At 36.5% G+C, this 22,232-nt stretch overlaps 2 protein-coding genes and 1 pseudogene across 12 annotated transcripts in view; 2 read left to right on the forward strand and 1 right to left on the reverse strand.

The window, feature by feature from the left end:
* LOC148721677 (short-chain dehydrogenase/reductase family 42E member 1-like) overlaps nucleotides 1-3,614 on the forward strand; it is a 6,293-nt gene extending 2,679 nt beyond the window's left edge. Inside the window, exons 7-12 of one of the 2 annotated variants that reach the window (XM_088736848.1) lie at nucleotides 1,121-1,203; nucleotides 1,646-1,784; nucleotides 1,914-1,975; nucleotides 2,257-2,320; nucleotides 2,787-2,865; nucleotides 3,436-3,614. In XM_088736848.1, the coding sequence (XP_088592974.1) occupies nucleotides 1,121-1,203; nucleotides 1,646-1,784; nucleotides 1,914-1,975; nucleotides 2,257-2,320; nucleotides 2,787-2,865; nucleotides 3,436-3,466 (458 nt within the window). In that variant the 3' untranslated portion in view covers nucleotides 3,467-3,614. The remainder of the gene's footprint in view (nucleotides 1-1,120; nucleotides 1,204-1,645; nucleotides 1,785-1,913; nucleotides 1,976-2,256; nucleotides 2,321-2,786; nucleotides 2,866-3,435) is intronic. The other variant, XR_015992740.1, reaches the window with a different exon arrangement.
* A 521-nt stretch (nucleotides 3,615-4,135) lies between these two features.
* LOC148721678 (uncharacterized) lies at nucleotides 4,136-12,047 on the reverse strand. Of its 9 annotated transcripts, XR_015992748.1 has the most exons (7): nucleotides 12,006-12,020; nucleotides 11,510-11,546; nucleotides 11,064-11,141; nucleotides 10,518-10,653; nucleotides 10,066-10,259; nucleotides 7,513-9,263; nucleotides 5,776-7,097 (listed from the first exon to the last, which is right to left on the reverse strand). XR_015992748.1 is itself a non-coding variant. In XM_088736874.1 (5 exons), the coding sequence occupies exons 4-5, from the start codon at nucleotides 6,865-6,867 to the stop codon at nucleotides 5,643-5,645; spliced, it is 357 nt and encodes a 118-aa protein (XP_088593000.1). In that variant the 5' UTR covers nucleotides 6,868-7,097; nucleotides 7,513-9,263; nucleotides 10,066-10,259; nucleotides 10,518-12,003; the 3' UTR covers nucleotides 4,136-5,642. The 9 variants fall into 9 exon arrangements, 1 of the variants encoding a protein (XP_088593000.1); XR_015992749.1 differs by lacking the exon at nucleotides 11,064-11,141 and having other exon boundaries at nucleotides 12,006-12,034; XR_015992747.1 differs by having other exon boundaries at nucleotides 11,510-12,016.
* Nucleotides 12,048-12,095: 48 nt separating this feature from the next.
* Nucleotides 12,096-22,178, forward strand: LOC111334003 (peroxisomal 2,4-dienoyl-CoA reductase [(3E)-enoyl-CoA-producing]-like; annotated as a pseudogene). The gene is made up of 10 exons (XR_015992742.1): nucleotides 12,096-12,256; nucleotides 12,533-12,602; nucleotides 14,626-14,691; nucleotides 15,190-15,259; nucleotides 15,917-15,976; nucleotides 16,338-16,402; nucleotides 17,052-17,117; nucleotides 18,556-18,586; nucleotides 20,004-20,108; nucleotides 20,821-22,178. The product of XR_015992742.1 is annotated as a peroxisomal 2,4-dienoyl-CoA reductase [(3E)-enoyl-CoA-producing]-like (transcript).
* Nucleotides 22,179-22,232: the final 54 nt, after the last annotated feature.

Consider the following 22,232-nt stretch of genomic DNA (forward strand, 5'->3'; position numbering starts at 1 on the left):
ATCTTGAGTAAACATTTGCTTGGGTTTTCAGAGGTGAAATTCAGAGCCACTCAGCTTAGTTTGTGATATGATACAAATATTAAGGTACATTGTAAGCACTTTAATGAATGGCAATGAAGTGTAAAATGTTCGTAAAGAATTCCCATTAGTTTCAAATGGGAGTTATCCCACTGTATATCTTTAGGTAACCTGAGATTTAGAGGTAATCCTGCATTCTGAGATCATTGACATCACACTTTTAGGTTCTCACTGGAAAAAAAAATGCGTGGAGTTGTGTCTATCTTGTAGGTCAATTTGTTCTTTAGGTAAATTTGTTTCAAACTAGGTTAATTTGATCTCAACCTACTAGGTCAGTTGCTGATGTCTGTCTGTCGGTTTTTTTCTTTGGCTGTGTTGAGATGTCTGGAACCTGAGGCAAATAATTGTTTTAGTATAATTTCAGGTTCCAGACATCTCAACACAGCCAAAAAGAAAAAACAGACAGTCAGACATCAGCAAATGACCTAGGTTGAGATCGAATTTACCTCGAGAGCAAATCGAAACAAATTTACCTAAAGAAAAAATTGACCTACAACACCTACATTCTGAGGATTGTTGTTACGTTGCGGATGACAACAGGAAAAAAATTAATTTTACAGGTCTTTGTTTCTATCTTGAGACCTGTGAAGTTAAGTTAAGTTTTGTGTTTGCCACAATTGAATTATGCCTATGTTCAAATGTTGAATGGCAATGAAATGACGAGGTCCTCTACAGAAAAAGTTGTGTACATAAATTACAAACTTAAGGTATAAATTAGTGTGTGTCAAAAAATAATAGCAAACAAGGATTTTCCTCATTAAATGAATTCTAGCTGCAGCCCCTTCTTTTCTTTTTTTTTTTGAACCAAGAGTCATTGAAAAAGATACCATTATTTCAAAGACATCCATCACTTTCAGTTCATAAAATAAATTTGACTAACTCATTTTTTCCTTTTAAACTGAAGAAAACATGATTGTTAGTCTTTTACCACCAAAAAAAAAAAAAGAAAACTGGCTTGTAGTCTGGCAAATGCCAAAAATTCGTCTTAAAAAATAGTGAACCCACTTGCAATTCAATTTTGTTGCCTGGAAATCATTCACAGATGGGAAAATTTTCAAGACCTGTGCTTTAAGACCAGCTGGCATTTATGGAGAAGGAGAATTAAGACATTTACCCAGAATTGTGGTAGGCTTCAGTTCAAATTTTATTTTATTTCCTTCAGTTCTAGATAATTATTACTGATACATTTTTGCAAAATAAAGCTACATGTCTCATAGTGCTGGAGATTTTCTTAGTTGGGGTATATGAACTGAACTGAGCTGCCACTTCCAAAGTATAATGGCATGATATGTTAACTTGGCAATTTTTTCAAAAGAGACTAGAAATTGACCCACAGCCCCTGTGTTTCCAAGGATGATGACTTTTTTTCTTGATATTGAATTGATATTGTAAGGAGAAATTCTCATTTGGTTATCTATAGGAGTCAAGGGGTTAATGACTCAACCAACCCATTAATGCCCATCTGGAGGTCAGGGCAGGAACCAATGAGGTATCCTATGCCTTATATCAAATAAATTATAAAAAAAAAGAGGCTGATGAGATTCACATTCGATTTCTCTATTTTCAGTCATATATTGAAAGAGGTCTTTTTACCTTCACTTATGGCCAAGATGACTCTACTGTTGACTTTGTTCATGTAAACAATCTGGTTCAAGCTCACATTTTGGCAGGGAAAACTCTCATGGAGGCAGATTCCATAGCTGTTAGTAAGAAAGGCATAAATAATCTAACAACAGAATTACCACTGAATGTGTACACAATTCATTTCCTATAGTAGACTTCCATCATTCTTATCACAAATTTGATAGACCATTCTTATTTTATATTTCGGGCAGGTGAAGCATATTTTATTTCAGATGACTCCCCTGTAAACAACTTTGAGTTCTTCAAACCTTTGGTAAGTTTAAATTTTTCATTCAGTGAATATTTGTTAAATTATGCCTTGGTGAAGAAGTGTAAGATGTGTTATTGAAACCTAAATCAAGCAAGCAGTTCTAAATTTGAGCAGTGTAGGCCTGTTTCCTTTTGGTGTTTTTTTTTAAGAAAAAAAGAAATGAAAATCAGGAAAGATGACCTAACTCTTCTAAAAGAATTGATGCTTCATTTCCTAAATTATCTTGGAATCTTCACCCTTTTAATGTTTTCTGACCTGAACCCTTTTAAACATTTTTCAATTAGGTTGAAGGTTTGGGCTACAAATTTCCCAAATTCAAGTTACCAATGACTCTTGTATATATGGTTGGTAAGTTAATTTTAGTTATTTCCTTTGACAATATTTCCAACAAGAGTAAATAAATAACTCCCACATACAATTCAGAGTTATCATCATTTCTTGAAATATATGACTTACTGTTATTTTTAATTTTTCTTAGTAAGTCCCTGGTAGTTTTTATTTATATATTTATTTGGGAAGCCAATACCAGGGTATTCAATCATCTGATTATTTCTGTTATCCTTATTGCGAATGACAAAGTAGACTTCTAGCAGGCAGTTTTTCTTGTTCTCATACTGACTCAAGGCTTGCGATTGCATGGAGACCAAAGTGGATTTTAGGTGACTCAGTTTGCATTTTAACTCAGTCAGCTTACTGTTCACTACTTTTATCTATTGAAATAAGTAGATTATTGATCTATCTCTTAAATGAGGTAGTCACTGGACAAAGTCCATTGAATGAGTTTATTTCTAATTGGGAGATTTTCTCTTTCCAGCATTTTTAACCGAACTGATTCACTCAGTGATTGGAAGATATATTTATAACTTCCAGCCGCTCCTCACAAGAACACTGAGGTACTATTGACCATCAAACTCTTAAGTAGACACGGCAAACTACAGGATCATAAGGATATAAGTAGCAATGATTATATGCAATCTTCATGATCAAATGGGTAATTGTGTCAATTGAAAGTGACAGAAGTGTTTGATGACAAACAAGTCCTGATAATATCAAAGCATTATCCAGCAGAGATGAGCAAATAGGTCGGCTTGTAAAGTTGTTTTTGAGACTTTCTTTTTTCCATAGAAATATAGGTTAGACAGAATTTAGTTAAATTCTGGGTCAGATCTGGGAAGTTCAAGGGTAACACCAAAACATAGATTACTTTTCCTTAAAGGGTTGTTTTTTTCCATTTCTTAACCTACCAACATACGAATTATCCTTGCTAGTTTTCATATGTTAATCTTTTCTTAGTTTTTATAATATGTTGAATATCAGTTCAATTTCTCCTTTATGATCAGTTCTTTGATTTTTCTTGACCATTGCTGACGGCACCATTTGTGTTGCTGTGGTGAGGCTGAAAAGAAATGCTGGTGACCTCAGAAGATTAAAGAAAAATTCACTTTTGTTTTTCTTCTTAACAGGTTTACAAGACAGGAGTCACTCATTATTTAGCATGAAGAAAGCCCGTAAACATCTTGGCTATAATCCACAGAAATACTCTCTTAAAGGAGTAATACAGCATTTCAAAAAGAATGGCCATGGAAAGCAGAAGCATCCCTCACCTCTCCTTTATCATATTGTTAACATTGTTATAGGAGTTTTGTTTGCATGTTTACTTTTAGCATGGTTACCCAGAGTAGATACCTGTCCAATCAACTCTTTTGATCTCACTACTTCTTTATGATATAACCCTCATAAACTCCCTTGGAATTTTAAATGGATTAGTGTTTAAATAGTATTTTGATAAGACATTATAATATGCTACAGAAGTGAATAAAGCTTTCCACACTCACTGAAAGGCTGTCTTGAGGGTTAGAGAAACAGAATGGCTTCATGTTACCTTTTGATTTGTTAGTATGTACAAAGCCCGTTAGTCATCTCAGTTATAATCCACAGTGATAGAGCATTGCAAAAGGAAAGGCCAGGGAAGAAAAAAGCATCCCTCACATATTCTTTATGTTGTCAACTTTTTCATGGGACTTAAGTTTGCCTGTTTACGTTTGGCCTGGCTTCCCAGAGTAGATACCAGTACAAAGAATTAACAATATATACTTCTCAAGGATAATGCGAGACTCTTGTATGTGAAAGGTTTTTTGGCTTTCTACATAGCTTTTAATTACTGGAAGCTTTGGATTGTGAGTTCATGTTATTTTTAGGGGAGGGGTTTACTCTATGGATTACTGGGTCAGTATTTCTATCATGTGTCTCTGGGACTGTAATGGCCTGAAAGGAAGACATGCTGTACCTTTTTACAATCTTTTCATCTTTGCTTCCCAGTAAATGTAAACAACTAGCTATCGATAGTAAAGCAATTTAATGCACTGCTGCTGTTTATTCCACATTGGCATGACCCTAGTTATGCCTGTCAGAGGACACTTGAAAATTAATCCCAGTTTAACCCTTAACAAAAAAATTTAATCATGAGTGCAAGTGTCAAGTGTTAAAAACTGTGAAAGTTGCATTTTATACTTGTGCCCAGTAGCATTAACAGGAAATGGTAGAGCAACCAACCACATTTAATTCAAATTCTGTAAGCCTTCAAAAGAAACCCTCTATGAAAGTTCTTTATTAGTCAATTACTTTAAACCAGAAGCTGTGTCCTTCTTCAACATAGATTCAGGAAAGCAGTGAAGAATTCTTCTGCCCACTCAGTATATATATCTTATTAACCAAGTGCGAGGGCTGTACTGGGAGAATATTGGCCTGAGGTCTTGACAGTACGGACCGAGCGCAGTGAGGTCCGTACAAAAAAGACCGAGGGCCGATATTCTTCCAGTATGGTCCCGAGCAAGCTTGGTTAACAAGAGATTTATTACACGACTGAAGTTCAAAGGGACACTAGTGCGGTATCATTTGGGACCATTCTGGACAGTGCCCGGTCCAATACTGAGAGAATATTGACCGGCAATAGAGCATTTTGATTGGTCGATTTTAGTTATTGGCCCTCTTGACTTCCCGAGTGGTGTAATAAGGCTTGGTATTGTACTTAATGCTTAGAACAATAAAGGAAAATACCAGAATAAAGACTCAAGAACTGGTTATTTACATGCATTCCACCAGGGTACTGGCATTTAAAGATTATTTTTTACTCTCCAAATCTAAAATATTTCAAGTCTATGTTGCAGCTGAACTGTCCTGCTTGATGTCATATATCATAGTTTCCTTATTATATCCCTTTATTAAGTGAGCTGTCCACTCAATGCTTGTTCAAGTTGTGAGGATGGAAGTGCATGAACACAATTCTTACACCTCAGGAAAAGCTCTATGTTTGTAATTTGGTATCATTCATTAATCTGACCGTTTGTTAATAGGTCGATATTTATTTATTAAGTTATTAAATTAATTTGAGCAAATCAAAATCAATTTTAAACAGTGATAACAAATTTTGACTGAAAACAGCCCATGGACATACAAGTGCCAATATTTCCATGCTAGCCAAATATCGCTGTTCATTTCAAGGTCCACTTTTGTAGGTATTTGATGTGAAAACTGATTGTTATAGACTCAAACAATTTGAACTGTGTCTCAATCATGTTTAAGAAGAGGAGACTTTCACATTGCCTTTATCATCAGTCTCTCTATTTTGTTCCTGACCTTTCACAGAGACTACCATGGATTTCAGATTTGCTCATGCAGCAAGAGCAACATATACCAAATAGAATGCACTGCAGTGCCCAAAGGTCTTCAGGTAAAGTTGGTTAAGATCTAGAATTAAGATTATAATCAGCCATGAGTGAAATAACCACTTTCTTTGAGGGAAATAAATTTTCTTTAGTTTAATTTTTTATTTAATTCACTGATACCTTACTTCAAGAGTAATGCTACTTAAAAAGCAATAATAATACACCTTGTATAGATGTACAAATTAATTGAATAAAAAATACAATTACCATGTAACAGTTTGGCCAAATACAATATTAATTCCCACAGAGATGCTACTGTACAGTTACTAACATTTTACCACCTGACAAATATTCTACAAAACTGAAGCTAAGTACAGAACAAGTTCATCATGTAGTGTTAACATGTAATCGATTATATAGCCATGCCAAATGTCTTAGTTCATTTTAGATAACACAGTCACCTTAAGCTCAGTTCAAAACTTGGTTACTTGTGGTACCCTATCAGAAATTAACCTAGACTTCACTTTCATGTTACGCTGCTTGCAGCCCTTATTGCATGATCATCTTCCTATTCTTATCTGAATTAAGTATTTTTTGTTCTGTTTTCAGTGTTACTATGTGACAAACAAATTAAGAGATTGCTCAATTGTGTTAGATCAGAAATTAATTGCACAACATGCTACTCGCCATGAAAATAAACAAGGGCTTTGCATTAAGTGTCTTAAGTCAAGAATTGGAAGCCCCTTACAAACCTTCATGTCTAAGACAATTTTGATATTGTGTTAGTTGCTTATATATCACACGAGACTGACTCTCATACTTAGTGTGGGATGCCTGTGAAAAAACCTGGAGATTACTTGAGATTAATGCAAGGATCAGAAGTGAGTTGAGAAAATTTCAGGGCTCTTTAAGGTATTTGTCAATAGCAGGCTGCTGGGGATAATAATTACCTTTTATACCAATTTTGTTGACTGCTTGAGCTCTCCTCATGTACCAAACCTGGTTGCTAGGTTTGTACCTGCGTTTTACTGCCAAGTACAAAGGTGAGTCAGGGTTGTTCATGTGCATTGGTCTGTGGCTCTTAAATACTTTATAGATCTCAACAGGAAATTTGTGAGATTCTACACTTCTGACTGGTGCCATGGGCTGATTTTCCAGTCTTGCATAGGAGACAAGCATTTCTCGGCCAGTGGTTGGATCTGTCCCAAGGGAAATGTCACCCCATTTCATTTCTCGACTTTCAAGTTGTGTATGAGGACCAAAGAGGAAACAGAGATGCCACCACAGTTCTCTTTGTAAGAGAACAGGGTCAAGGAAAGCTTCATGTACCTCTCTCCTTCTGTTCTGCACCTCTTTCAGTGGTCTTTGGACTGGTGGAAAAGGTGGAGGGATACCACACTGGTTTAAATTTTGCACTTGCCATGAACTTCCAAAATTCTCCTCATTGGATGTAGGATCAGCTGTTGAAGTAGATGTAATTACCAATGAATATGGAATTTATCATACATTTGATGTAATATAATTACTTTTTTCCCTTCTTTCACCTAATGCAGAATTTTGCACAACTATTGTGTATTTCCAACTATCAACACATTGTCACTGTTTAAGTTGTTTGGTATCAAAAATTAAGAAAAAGCATCAATGAAATTGATCAATGTATTGATGTAAACAGGAGAATCACATTGCCATTAGGTCAGACCCATTCCCCATACCACCACCACCAAAATAAAAAGAAAATACCCCTAATTTTTCCTTAATGAATTCACTGGAACATCATCTAGAGTATTGATTTTATCTTTCCAGTGACCTGCGTTGAATTTGAAAGAAGTGGAATGTGTCACGCTTGTTGGCCCTGGAAAAGTGAACCCCACATACCCTCGAGAAGATCCTTGATCAGCTTAACAAATTTGCCACATTCCTCCTGTCAAAAGTAAGTCTGTTGATAATTTTTTCTCAGTTGCAAAGCATTGTCATTTCTCGCTGGTGGGTCTTGTAGGGACAACTGCCGAATCCTCTCTGCCCATTCCTGGGACTCCTTAGATGAAACAATCACATCTCTCCCACCTATTACCTTCTGGAGAGCTGCCGCTATGCCGGATTGACCAGAAATGAGGACGGGGATGCCGGCAGAAATTGCTTCTAGTGCAATGAGACCAAACCCTTCTACACGGGAGGGTAAGGCAACCAAGTCCGCCTGCCAGAGCATTTCCTTCAATTCTTCTCGGCTGCAAAAACCATGGATTGTTAATTGGTCCCGATCAATTCCCACCTTCTTGACCAACCATTTTTCAATTGCTCTCTGTCGACCTGCCGGAGCACCCACACATGTCAACTTAAACTTCTCTCCTAAAGATGCTACAGCTTGAGCAATGATATCTAAACCTTTAACGTAACGATCCTCGCGTCTCAACCGCCCAATGACAAAGATTTTAAATTCCCAGAAATCTGCCGTTGAGTCGCTTTCGTCAGTAGAAAATGATCGGGTGGGATTGTGCACAGGTTGACAGAAACTTTGAAATATACCAGGAGTGAGAGACTACAGGGATGCCGTGAAGGGACGATTTATACTTATGTTGTAGTTTACGACCCACCCCTACAACTCGGTCGGCAGCTTTACAAAGAGATATTTCATTTTTGTGCTTTTTCTCATTGTCTTCGATTGTATCTTGTCCTGTGGTTTCCTTCTTTTTGTACTTTCCGAGGTCTTCACACCAAACGTGGACCATTTGGATCAATTTTGTACTCTTACCGGTGCTGTTTTTTGTTATGAAGAAGGCCGGGAGACCGAATTTTCTCCCGTGTCCTACAACAACATCGACACGAATTCCTGGAGGCGGTAGTTTCAAGCAGTCAATTGGGTTCTCAGATCCAGGGGCTTCCTCAGCATTAATCAAATAAACACCATGACGTCTAGCATCTTCTCTTTCCTCCTCATTACTTTGAGGTACGTAGCAGTAAACCTTGACAATGTCATTAAATTTGGCCAAATTCACCACGAGTTCACGGTTGAAAGTGGATAAGCCACCTTTAGCGGACAGCCACTCATCTATAGGAAACACCACATTGATACAATCCGTATCTGACCGTTGCTGTAGCTCATCGTGAATGCGTGATGTTGTTGTAAAGCTCATCGCAAACAATCGAATTGTATTTCCTTTAACCGATAATGTTCTTTTGTGGGGAATCAAACCTTACGATACTGTTAAGAGTGACTGAATATATTCTCATAGAAGTCTGCGTAAATGTAAAATGTAAAAATCAAATTTCCCTCCGATCCTTTGTTCTGACACTGTAGGGACGTAAAGCGCATGTACAAGTACCCATATTTGGAAGCTTGAACAACTTTCTTATCCATATTTGGAAAACCGTTTCCAGGCCTTTACTACTTCGAATCTCTGTCTCGTGTAGTCTCCTCTTGCAGCCGTTCTTTCTTTTGGGATCCCTGTGTCTCCCTCCCCATGGGGAGGGAGACACAGAGATCCCGAGAAAAAGAACAGCTGCGAGAGGAGACTATGTCTCGTGAAGCTTCTTTTCATTTTCGTCAGATGCCGTTTGTTAGTGTGACAGATAGAACAAGGAGGATGGGCAAAAAAAATATGAACGTTGAGAACTTGGAGCTTCATAAACTGCAAAAAGATGGAGAGAGAATTACAGGTTCAATATGATTTTATTGATGTGTTATTATACTTCAAATAATTTATGAACTTAAAGAATCAATACATTTTCTATAATCTCTCTTACAGTTATTATGAAGAAAAAAAGAACAAAAACAAGAGATTGTTCTCGTGTCCATGACAGTTTTTCTGCTTTCCCTATTACTTCATTATTTTTCTCTTTTTTCAACATTGTCGTGAAATATTTCAAATTATTTCTAAAAATACTTCTAAATATTTCAAATTTTTCCCTTATGTCCTCTTTACAGGAACAGCTGCCTGTCAAACACTTTGAAGCTGCCTTAGTTTGGAAAAAGCAATTCAAACCCCTGAGCTTTACCATTCTTTTATTTAAATCTGACTAGCTTATTATTACAAACAAATCTCAATGCATGACCATAGTAACACCAATACTGCAACCAAATTAGCAAGCTCTGGTTGACAACTGTACTATTTGAGCAGAACTAGCCATTTCATCCACATTGCTAAGAAAACTTCGGCAAGGAAAGCAATTTTCAAGCAGGAAAGTGACAAAATGGAATAAATGCATCAATTAGGAGATATTATTGATTTAACACCAAATTCTCAGAGCTAGATTTGTAAGAAATATATCACAGACAGTGCAAATGATTCATGTTTTGATGTTACAATTCAAGTGAATGGTTTTAATTCAAGAGTTTCTGCAGTATATGAGGTTCTAATGTAACTTAGCATGTAGAATTACCCAATTTAACATTTGCAATCCTTGATAGACATTTTTTATTTGGCCTCTCACCTTGCTAGAAACATGATACTCATTGTGCTTCAAGATAATTCCTTTCTTTTCTGGTACAAGCTCTACCTCTACTGTATCCAGACTCACAAGTTCATCATAGTTATAACCCAAAACATTTGGGTTGTTTTCATGTCTTTGACGCACACTCAGACTTTTCAGATCTGACAGGTCCCCCAGTGAAGGTTTTGGCAATTCTGTAATACATTAATAGTAATCATTATAAATAAAAATCAACTTCGGTAGTAAGTTTCTTGGTAAGTTTCAAAGGTGCTCACAATCAATTGTTCAACCTTTCACAATTGAAATTTAACATTGTAGGTCTCCCTAACTTTAAGGATTGAGTTGCTATTGGAAAGTTTTTTTTCAAATGTCTTATGACTGACCATTCTTTTAGCATGGAAGAAGTAATTTTTTCTAAAACTCTGCCACGGGAAACTGTCAGATAATCATACCTGAATCCACAAATTGTTGTAATGCTCTTTCCGATATACTTTTTCCCTGCTGTGCCAGAGCAGTTAAGGCCAGTGCTTTGTATAATCCATCTCTTGTAACATATCCATCTTATCTCGGATCAACAGCTTCCCAAATCTGAACCAAAAGAAAAAAAGATTCAGAAAAAGAGCCTTTCTGTAATCAAGAAATGGATAGATATTCCAGTCTTCTCGGATAAGGACAAATAAACCATAGGCCCCGTCTCCTGCAGGGTTAGGGGTAGGAGATGTTAATTTCCCACATACAAGATTACTGTGTGGTGGATGTCCTCCTCTGGGTGGGATGGGTGGGTATTGGCCCTGAAAAGCCCCTCTGGGGAGTGGTAAATTAACCTATGTATGTATTGTGAGCAAGATAAAGAGTAGAATTAATTGAAATGTGGAAAATGAGATTTCAACCCAGGAATTAATCACTCAACGTTTAATCAATCAATCGATCCTTCAATTTGTAAAGAATGTTATTATTAGATACAATTACTATTTTTGTCTCAAAGGGGTTGGACTTACAAAAAATGCGTATGAAATGCTAAGATCTTGGTAAAAAGACATTTCTCTTGGGAGAGGTAGATCATTGACTGAATTTATCTAGGGTAAGAAAGAACCAAAGATATAAAATAGAATTGTTTTTTCCTTTGCGATCTCACACTACAGCCAATACAGAAGTTAACACAAACAGTATAACTTGCAGTACTTTATATAATATCAATTTACAAGGATCTTATGCAGGATGTGCTGTCATAACAAGAGAAACGACTGATCGATTAAATGCCAATGGTGTCAGCTCAGCCCATCTCACGCTGATTTAAACAAATTTTGAGGATATTCAATCCTAGTCAAAAGATCGAGTAAATTAATTACACCTCGTGTTGTTCTGCGAGAGAGCAGGAAACTTAAACCGACACATGTACGCAAAGATCGCAAACAAACGAGGAAGACCAAAATTCTGCTCTCACCTGATAATCCTTCGAAATACAACTGGACATGGCAAAGCTATTAGTTAGAAAGGCGAGGTAAATAGCAGTTTTTATCAGTAATAAATCAAAAGTACAACTATCAAAGCACAACACAAACGTAAATAAATGGTGAATGATGTTAACGTTGGGTTTAATAAAAGCTTAGATGAGCACGTCTTCTGGCAATTATTTGCACTAATAAAGAACGAAATAAACAAGCTCAATATGTCTTATAGTTTACTTGACTTAACGATTGCTTGGGCAGGCTTGATTTCATTAAGATCTTCACGAACATATCCCGCTCGATCTTCTCTTCTTGATTCGGACATACTATCTGATACGCCTCTCGATAAAACGCGGGAGCCGAGCCTGTAGATTCATCCACATATAAATTTTCATGCAGGCATGTGAAAAATCTAGGAAAATTTTAAACTTTAAAACGCTTCAAAAATCATATTAAAAAAAAGTAACGAAAGTAACTACATCTCGTGCTCACCAAGACTCAGAGCTGTCGCCATGTTCCCTTGAGTACCAAACATGGATCGCGCACCTCCCACTGCTAACCCCCTTTTAAGTCACGTGGCCTCTAACTTGTCCCAAGATGGCGGATGAAGTGGTAGAGAGTGACAGTGCTTGCCTTGATCACTATAATTACTTTTTCCGTCCAATTATTCTCCAGGGGAAGGTGGCGTTTATTACGGGAGGTGGCTCTGGTATTGGGTTTACTATTACTGAAGTTCTGATGAGGTACGGCGATGATTATTCCCCCGCTGATTTTTCCTTCACCCCCCACGCCCATTTCCCTCATTTTTGACCAATTTCCTAAAGGGATCTGCCGATTCCAACACAAGTGCTTTTGAGTGTGAGATCGAGCTTTTTTCTCAGGGGTACTGAGACGGCTTTCAATTAACGTGTAGTGCCTGAACTGGTACCAGTTTCTACCAATCTGCAGCCCAAACTAGAAATTCAAAGCCGGAAAATGGCTTGGGTGCTTCTCATGTCATTTTCTTCCATTTTTGTTAGACAAAGCTGCTCTACTGTAATAGTGGGTCGGAAGTTTGACAGACTCAAAAAAATACTTAACTGAAAAGAGGTATACAAAGTAACTGTACATGTTCTAGTTATAATTACAAATCAGTATAATAAGAAATTTTTAACAGGCCCCCATTCAAACTAGGTACATGACAGGACGGAAAAGGTTTGCACTGTAACTACCTCTTGTTGTCCTACACTTAGCCTTAGAAAAGTTTTCTAAGGCTTTGTATGGGACAACGAGAGGTACTTACAGTGCACATATTTTCCGTCCTGTCATGTTTGGTTCTATCAATTAAGTTGAAATTGTAAATTGGCCACTGTAAAGAGTTGAAAAGGTGATGTTTTGAGCGTTAGACCTTCTTTGCTTTGACCAAGTGCTAACTGCTCAAAACATCAGCTTTTTAACTCGTTATGGTGGCTTATGTATAATTTCAACTTAGTTGATAAAGCCAAATTACCTTGTTACCCTACAGACCCTTTTCCCCATTCAAACAAGCTTACAGCTGAATACAGCCAGTCTGGTTAAATATTGCCAAGAATGGAATGAATAAATGAAAAATTGATCAATGTTAAAGTTCATAGGGAGATGTCTAAGGTAGGTATCACTTGTCATAAGCTCCTGACTGGAGTTACAACTACACCACTCCAAGCTGCAACCATTTGGTCACCATGCAGAATCCCAACCTCGTTCCAAGGGTCTCATCTTCCTGCCTCCTGGAGTGAGTGAGGAGAGAAGGTGAAAAATGAAAGATCTACTGTATCCTGTTGGTAAAACAGCCACAACATCTCTTCCTGAATATATCGCTTCTAAACACTGGACTTGTTTGGGTTTTAAATGAAGTAACAATACCTACTCCGAGATATAGCTACTTGAAGGCTGCTATAAAACATGGTGACCCAAACAACGATAATGTTTGAAAGTGACAAATCAAACGAGACAAAAATTGAGTGAACAACCTACTCGTCCCTAAGGAATTTTTTTGCTCTGTAAACACGTGACCAGCCTAAACCAGGGTCACTCCTCACTCGCTCCAGGGGGCGGGAAGATGAGAGACCTGGGAATGAGGTTGGTAGAATAAAAAATAATTGTGATCTGTGAATTAGGGTATATGAAGACTGTACATGTATACTGTGGTTGTAAGAAATGTATGAAAGTGATCCTCGCAGTATTGAACACTACTTAATATGTAGTAGTGAAAATAAGCCCTGAAAAAAATTTTGAACATGAACCAGTATAATGACCAGCTCCCAGCACCGGTATAATTACAGAGGTCAAGGGTTCAAACCGTGTACTGGGCCTGAATTTTTTTCAGGCCTTTTTTTCACTACTACATAAGTAATGTTCATTACTGCAAGGATTGTTCTTATACATTGTGGTCTGTATATATCTCTTATTAACCAAGCGCGAGGGCTGTACTGGGAGAATATTGGCCCTAGGTCTTGACAGTACGGACCTTGCTGTGCTTGGTCCATACAAAAGAGACCAAGGGCCGATATTCTTCCAGTACGGTCCCGAGCAAGCTTGGTTTAAGAGATTTATTATAGGACTGAAATTCAAAGGGACACAAGTGCGGTATCATTCGGGACCATTCAGGATAGTGCCCAGTCCAATACTTAGAGAATATTGGACGGGCAATAGAGCATTTTGATTGGTTGATTTTAGTTATTGGCCCTCTGACTGCCCAAGTTGTGTAATAATATGTGGTAAAGTGTTCAAGTGGGTCAAGCATTAGAATAAAATCTTATATAATATTTCACAAAATCTCATTTTCTTTTCTGTTGTTGTTGTTGTTTTTTTTTTTAAATTTTCTTTCCATTTTTCTGGTGAGTACAATTTTATGTTTGGCTAGCATTTCATGATTTTAGAACACTAAATGGAGGCCTAAGTTGGAATATTTTGGGAACATGGTAATTAAGACTGATACCAGGACAATGTGTGACTCACGGGGTCAGCAGAAGGCTTTAATTTGGAATCTGAACTTCTTTTATGTATAGTTATGGGTTGCATTACCCCAGTCAGTGGGTCATCTAAGAAGTTTGCTTAAAATGCTCACAAATTTTCTTTTTACTCACAAATTAAGGCAGCTAAGAAACTAGAAAATGTGACAGGACAAAAATGTCTCCCAGTTAAGATGGATGTAAGAAAGGTATGGTGATGACTATGGATGGAAACATCTTTTTGCAAGATTATTTCTCAAGGTTACAAATTGCTCTCACTGATACTTTCAAAAGAAGTTTTCCCAGTGTTAAAAAAAGTATTGTTTTGTCTTGGTGACGTAGATTGATTAAGAAAAATCGGTGTGCCAAAATTAGCAGTTAGTTTTCAGCTATATTTTTGTATCCTGTGCTAAGAAACTTAATAAATAGTCCAGTAAAGGTTTGAAGCCTGCAGTAGATATGAGCAATTGCTAATTCTATTTTGTAGTCTTCATATTGGCACATTAATGCTATCTTCAGAAACTTGAACTTTTTGGTGTAGTTGTAAAATATGTAGAGGGTGAAAAAGAGCAGTACTGTTAATCATATTTGCTATTTCTGGAAAGGGGTGATGTGGGGGCTTAAAAAAATACCTCTCCCTAGTGGAGGTGGGGCTGTTTTGTACTTCTCAACTAACTGAGTATTTAACTCTATTTGTTGATTACCAGGTCGATGAAGTTGATGCTGCCATAGACATGGCACTAAAACATTTCTCAAAAATAGATATTTTAGTTAATAGTAAGTGTTAATCTTAAGAATAGAGGAACAATCCTAATATCATGTTGCATCCAAGCCAGTTCAAGTTTAAATCAAATCTAAGTCTGACACCAATGGTAAAGTAGACATTCTTTCACCAAATGAGTAGACTAGGAGCAAGCCAATAGGGTATTTGGGTCTTTGTTTTCAGGTCTACGTTTTCCCATTCTTTTAATTTAAAAATTGGTGTTTCATTGCATACTTATTGCTCTTAGAAAGGTTCAAACTGGAGTTGGATATTTCTAGGAGAAATCCTAACCAAATCATGTTAAATTGAAAAAATAAAGGGGTCTTTGTTTATAGGTCTTAGTTTTTGCATCTAAAGTCATAGAGGTCTAATAGCTTTCAAGGGTCTTCGTTTTTATTACAACCCACAGACACTCTTTTTTCTCTGAGTTTTTTTTTAGCTCTTGTGAATTACTTTGCTGAAAAGAAGAGACTGCTGGTTGTCTACTAAATGAGTGACCTAAAAGGGACTTTTCCTTACAATATTAGCATTTTAGTTTGTCATTAATCTAGCTTTGTTGTGCTATAACTTGAAGTCAATAAATTATAAATTAGGGTAGAATTAATGTTTCACCTCAGCAATGTTTTAAGCAAAGCACAAAAAATCTCATTCAGACTTGTTTCTGTGTATAGGTGCAGCAGGAAATTTTCTATGCCCTGCAAGCCAGCTTTCATACAATGGGATGAAAACAGGTGAGAACTGAAAAAAATGACCAATCAGTTGTAACCATGTGATAAAAGTTGATTTTTTTTTTGTCAATCTTCTCTTCAATCACTTGTAGAGGACTGTTGTCTGTGGAAGTAGATGAATCAGAGGCATTTTTGTTTTGCAATGGTAGCTGAACTGAAGTCATCCAGATCATTTGGCTCTAATGATGAATCCATTCAGATTGTCCAGACACCATACAGTCAGTTCACTGAAAACTATAACCTCTTAAAGAGTAGACAGACCCAAATTAACAGATTACCTCATGGACTATTGAGCATTTTTTCAATAACATTCTGTAACAGCTTATTATTTACAATTTTTTTTTTTGGTCTTATTATGTTATAGTTTTTGACATTGATGCTTTTGGAACCTTCAATGTAAGCAAAGCTGTGTATAACAAATGTTTTAAGGTAAGTGTAGTGTTGCAAAGTCTTTAATTGTAACTGGAACAGACTCAGATATCCAAGAAGAGTTTATATCAAAAGTAAAACAGATCCAATGTATCTAAAACATCATTAGGCTTGGCAGCCAAGCCTGCAATGTCCAGGGATACCGGGATATAACAGTAAGAATGGTTTTTTGATTAACTGATTTTACCTTAAGTGTTAGATACTGGCTGTGTTAACTTACCTCCTTAGATTGGTGAATAAGCATTGATTTACTCATTAGAATCAAAGTAGAACTTGAAATAACACCTATTAAGTTTGAACCATTCTGTAACGACAGTCACATTTTACTCAATATGGATCTGGATCTCCAGTGAGGAGTCAGGAAAACCAAAATTTGTCTCCAAACATCAATTATAATCATTAGTTTGTGGTTTTGAGGCTTACTTGCATGCACCACACTTGAATGCAATAGATTGGTGGGTGCAGAACTGACTTGTTAGAATCAGTGGTTCTCAGTTAATAATACCGGCAGATTAACTATAACTGTGGCTTCCATTAGGAAATCAAATCCCAGAGCAATGTGCTTTACCGTAAATTGATATTTGTTTTGTATTTGCACTGTCACCAATGAAATTTATTATTATAGTACCTTGCAAATTATTATTTTTAGAGTAATGGCAATGGTAACATCATCAACATCACAGCCACACTTTATTACAATGGAAATCCTCTGCAGGTCTGTAGTATTTTTATGTAAAAAGTTAATTAATATGAAAACCCTTTACACCCTTAAATCAGTATGCATATTCTCCATACTGTTCACTATGCATTTCCCAAGGTGCTGACAAGGAGAATTTGTTTAATGATCAAGAGCAGAGTTCTTTAGTAAGTGATCATTTCCTTTATTCCTGTAACCTTTATATTTGATACAGGGGTTATGTTGTAAGGAGAAATTACATGCTAATCTGACTCTTAGGGGTCAAACGGATTAGAAATCAGTTAATATACAACACAAACAGATAGTTTAGAATAGTCCATTTTACAGTTGTGTGCTTGGTTGCCAAGCCTTTGAATGGGAGTGAGGCTAGGAATGACCTTGTTATGATACAAACCTAGCTGCCTTTCAAATGTAAATCACTTTGTTATCATGCAAACTAGATACAGGTCTCTATCACAACAAGGTCATCTTTAGCCTCACTCTGAATCAAAGGCTTGGCAACTAAGTACACAACTGTAAAATGGCCTATTTGATTCTCACATAACTCGCTTATCCCAACTACAGTGGAACCTCCATTCAGGAGGCACCCTAGTAACCAGGGCAAGTGTCCCCTGAATAAGGCTTGGGTTGGGATTTGTTAATAATTAACCACCAAAACCAATAACATCTGAATTGTTATCCTTTAATTGCCAGCTGATTTATATCTGTCATCAAATGATGTACTGTTTTAAAAAGGTCATGTTGTGAAAGCTGTCATCATTGTGATGATAGCGTACACTTAATCTTTGGGGTCAGTTACATTTATTAGTGGTAAGGTGTCCCCTAAGTGGACTTTAAAACCAGGCTTTGAGACCCAGAAAAAGTGTTCCTTTTCCCTGAATGGAGGTGTCCCTTAAATAGAGGTAACAGATACAAAGATTACCTGGCACATATTTTTCCAGGACCAAAAATTTGTGACCCCTTAATGAGGATCGGTTCCCTAAAGAGAGGTGTCCTAAAAGAGATCAGGGTCCACTTTTTAATGAAAAGATTCAAGTAAATGGTTGAGCTAGTCAAGACAAGACAAGACAATTTTATTTAGCCAGGGTGGCCCTGTCAGCTGCGAGGCTGGTATCCTTAGGGGCCCTGGTAGTGTGCAGAGGAAAGCAAGCATTCTTATTATCTCTTACTGGATCTCAATAAGATTTTACACATTGATTCAGGTAATGTTTCTATCATGCAGGTTCGAGTTTCAATTTGTCTCATGGTCTTTGGTTCTTTTCCTCTACTGTTAGCTCTGAGAGTTTCTTGCTAAATTAAGCAGTATCCCCCAATAGACATTCTTCATTTTGTCATCACCTCTCTGCTTAAAGATGTATCAATCTTGAAATGTGCTTATATATAATGAAAGGATTATAGTTAACTACTTCTTAACTTAATGAGTAATTTTTTTTAAATTAATTTTTGTCCCAATAAGTGTCATGCTGGAAGTGCAAAAGCTGCAATTGGTAAGTTCATATGATCACATTATAATACAAATGAATAGAAATGATCTTAAACAAATGTGTCAATAAATGAGGAACCTTTTTCATACTATTCAAATACTGCTAAGGTTCTTAGTTGCACATTTAATTACTACTGCTAAAAAAAAAATAGTCTGCTCCACCTTTTACGTTTATTTATCACACTATGAAATTTTTCACAGCAAATTTTTATGGCCAGAACTCTTAAAAAAATCCCTGTGATTAATACTTTAACTCTGTGAACTTATAGCTGTAACTCATGACAAGCAGACTGTGATAACCCCTTTAATTCTTTCTCTCCCGAGATCTCAATAGTAATTCTCCTTACTGTCTGCCATACAATTCTAATAATGTTAGTTTGAAGAATTTGGTATTGGATCAACTGACTCTCCCCTTATTGATATTTTTCTTTATTCTCATCACTTGTCTGCTTGATATTTTATTGATCTAGTAAGGAGAAGTTCTGTCTTGGTCACTTAGGGAGTGAAAGGGTTAACTTTCAAGAGAGAATTTCTCTTTACAATATCAATACAGTTAATCAAGTAGACAATAAGAGACAGTTACTGCAATAGAGAAAAATATCAATTAGTGGTTTATCTGTTGATCCAATAATAATAATTAATAATTATTATTAATTATAAAGTAATAATAAGTAATGAGTAATTAATCGAGTAGACAATAAGAGACAGTTACTGTAATAGAGAAAGATATCAATTAGTGGTTTCTCAGTTGATCCAATATCAAATTCTCTGAACAAAAATCATGGGAATTGTGTAGTAGTAGACAATAAAGAGAATTAGTATATACTAAAACAGTGGATAGCATTGAAGGCATGCTCTGATTGGCTAGTCAAACTCCGAATATCCTTTGCCATTTACCTCCGAGCAACTCGGGGAAAAAAATAGCATCCCGGTTTGCATCCGTGACAAGCGAAGAAATCACTCAAATTAACGACAAAGCAGACCCTGAAAACACAAAGAAAGCGACTAAATTTGGTGTGGCCATGTTTAAAGGTAATGATTTAAGTTTTTAACCCAGAGTTTATCGACTATGTGACTTTTTGCATGGCTTGTTGTTTCAGTCCTTTCCACTTGGGAAAATGTTGGAATTGTTGCTGAAATGTATGAATTAAAATCAATTTTTGGTGGTGTAAATTAATATTATCTCACTGTTTTTGTATTTACTAAAACAACTATTCACCTCAGTGTTGGTGGTTAGCGGTGGATATTTACCTCGCCACTTCGCAGCTCGGTAATTAAATATCCACCAACCACCTCCACTTCGGTGAATAGTTGTTAATTATCATTGAGATCTGGCTGTGAAAGGGTTCAGCAAGTTAGGATTTCAAATGTTTCCTCCAGACATTTAATCCCTGATAATCTGTTTCTTGTTTCTTTATCAGAGGGTATGTCAAGACATCTTGCTGTTGAATGGGGCCCAGATGGTGTCAGGGTAAACTGTGTTGCACCTGGTGCTGTGAAGGACACAGAGGGTTTTCGTAGACTAGGTAATGAATTCCAGCTGAAAACATAATGTGCACGTTTTACCTGCACCTAATTCAAGTTTCATTTCATATACGTTATGCTTAGAACAGAAGAGAGCTTCAGGCTGACTGTCTTTGGTTGCCAAGGTGACCAGGAACAACTTTGGCACCCAAAGTTCCAGCAAAAGCAACCTGTGTTTAGCATTCATGTGGAAAGCTTTAACATTGTTATTTAGTTTTTAGATTCTAAAGTTAAGCCAGGGTGAACGTTTGGCTGCATAGAATGTATCAATAGATTTTGGATGCGTTCAATTATTCATAGTATAAAGAGAGTAAGTTTCTAAAGAAACTGTGGTACTGCATCTGTGGCAGTGAAAGTAATTTGGTTTTATCAGCCAAGTTGAAATTGTAACTTGGCCACTGTAATGAGTTAAAAAGCTGACATTTAGAGTATTGGCCCTTTGTCAATCGCTCTGATGAAGGACTAGCTCTGGAAACGTCAGCTTTTTAACTCTTTATGCCGGCTAATTTACAATTTCAACTTTAAGTTGATAAAACCAAATTATTCATAGAATACTTTACTTGGCTGGGAGCCATTCACAAGATCCTTTGCACTCATCTTGTATTTAAAACATTTAATTTACTTGAATCCCTGTTTATTTGCAAGTTAGTGCATTTCACAGTTTTCTTTTACTTGAAGTCTGAAGGAAACTCTAACTATACTTTCTCTTCACAGGCGGCAAACATCTCCCACCAAATTTCATTGAGAATGTGCCTTTACAAAGACTAGTTTTGCGCCAAGATGTGGCAGATAGTGTACTCTTTCTAGCAAGTGGTGCTTCAGCTTTTATTACAGCAAACACACTAGTGGTAGATGGTGGCAGTTGGATCACAAATTCTGTTTCCGTGGCAACAATGAACAAGGCAATTAGCAAGTTGTGATCTGTGAGATTCAGGGGCCCAATCAGTGTCTGTTAGGTACTTGTGTAAATTCCATCTAAGTCTGAATTTTTTTTTGGCTTATTTTTTTTTAACTTTGTTGATAGTTGCTGTTCTGGTGTTGTAGGAATGTACATCTGAGACATGGGTAAATAGATTTTGAATGTGGGGAGGAGCTAGTTTATTTTGAATATCATACATTAAACAAGAAACAAATTCGACATATAGAAAATGAACAGGCAGGATATTAAGATCAATAAAAAAAGGAATAGCATGTTCACACTTTGGGAGAAAAGTTTATTCAACGAATAACCCGCTTCTGGAGATTAGCTTATCCAAAGTTGACTTTGACGCTTGACCCCACGAGCTAATACCCTACTTAGGTAGGGGAGAATAAGAGACTGATATAACTTGACAATGATAGAAAGGGGTACAAAGTGTCTCAGTTTAGCTATCATACCGATGGTTTTGCTATTTTTTAGAGCAATGAGACCAATATGAGTTTTCCAGTTAAGATTCTTGTCAATGAGTATGCCAAGATATTTTACATAATCCTTGCATTCTAATCATGAATATGACATTTTATCGATGTCAAAGATATTTATCGTCGGTTTGAAAGATAGCTTCTTTCTATAATTTCAAAACATTACATCATTAGATTTCTTAGCATTTAGAGTTGATTTGTTTGCTGTTGGCCATTCACAAAGCTTGGTTAACTCAAGTTCTAGGGATAAGATTTTTACCACCACATAAGATACTGGTGTCATCAGCAAATAAATAAAACTTGAACTTATCTGAACAATTTGTATTATCATTTATATACATCAGAAACAGTAAAGGCCCCAGAACATAGCCTTGGGGAATGCCACAATCAATCGGAGCCTTTACCGAAATATAAGAAGAGAACCAGTTGTTCACTATACCTCCTATTCCGTAATGATATAATTTCTGCAGAAGAAAATGCAACATTTTGTCACTTGTTTATCATCTGTCTGTCAAAATATGATAAAGTATCAACTCAGAAATGTTGAACATGGATGACACCATGTTGATAGCTTGCAGTGCAGGCATCTTGTTAGGGCAAGTTAACATTAAGCTTGCAATAGTTTATTCACCTGCCATGTTGAATTGAATAAAATTGATATTTGAAAATCAGCAGCTTGATTGCCTGGTCTTAAAAAACTCTTATTTTGACCTGATTTTATTCAA

The sequence above is a fragment of the Stylophora pistillata genome, chromosome 10, assembly GCF_964205215.1.
Source record: "Stylophora pistillata chromosome 10, jaStyPist1.2, whole genome shotgun sequence".
In the NCBI taxonomy this organism is placed as follows: Eukaryota; Metazoa; Cnidaria; class Anthozoa; order Scleractinia; family Pocilloporidae; genus Stylophora; species Stylophora pistillata.

What these genes read in the sequence shown, in the direction of transcription:
- LOC148721678 (XM_088736874.1), bottom strand. Translation starts at nt 6,867, where the DNA reads ATGAAATGGGGTGACATTTCCCTTGGGACAGATCCAACCACTGGCCGA. An exon ending in CAACAAAATTGGTATAAAAG is followed by an intron (nt 5,720 to 6,587) that starts GTAATTATTATC and finishes TCTTAATTCTAG; the next exon opens with ATCTTAACCAACTTTACCTG.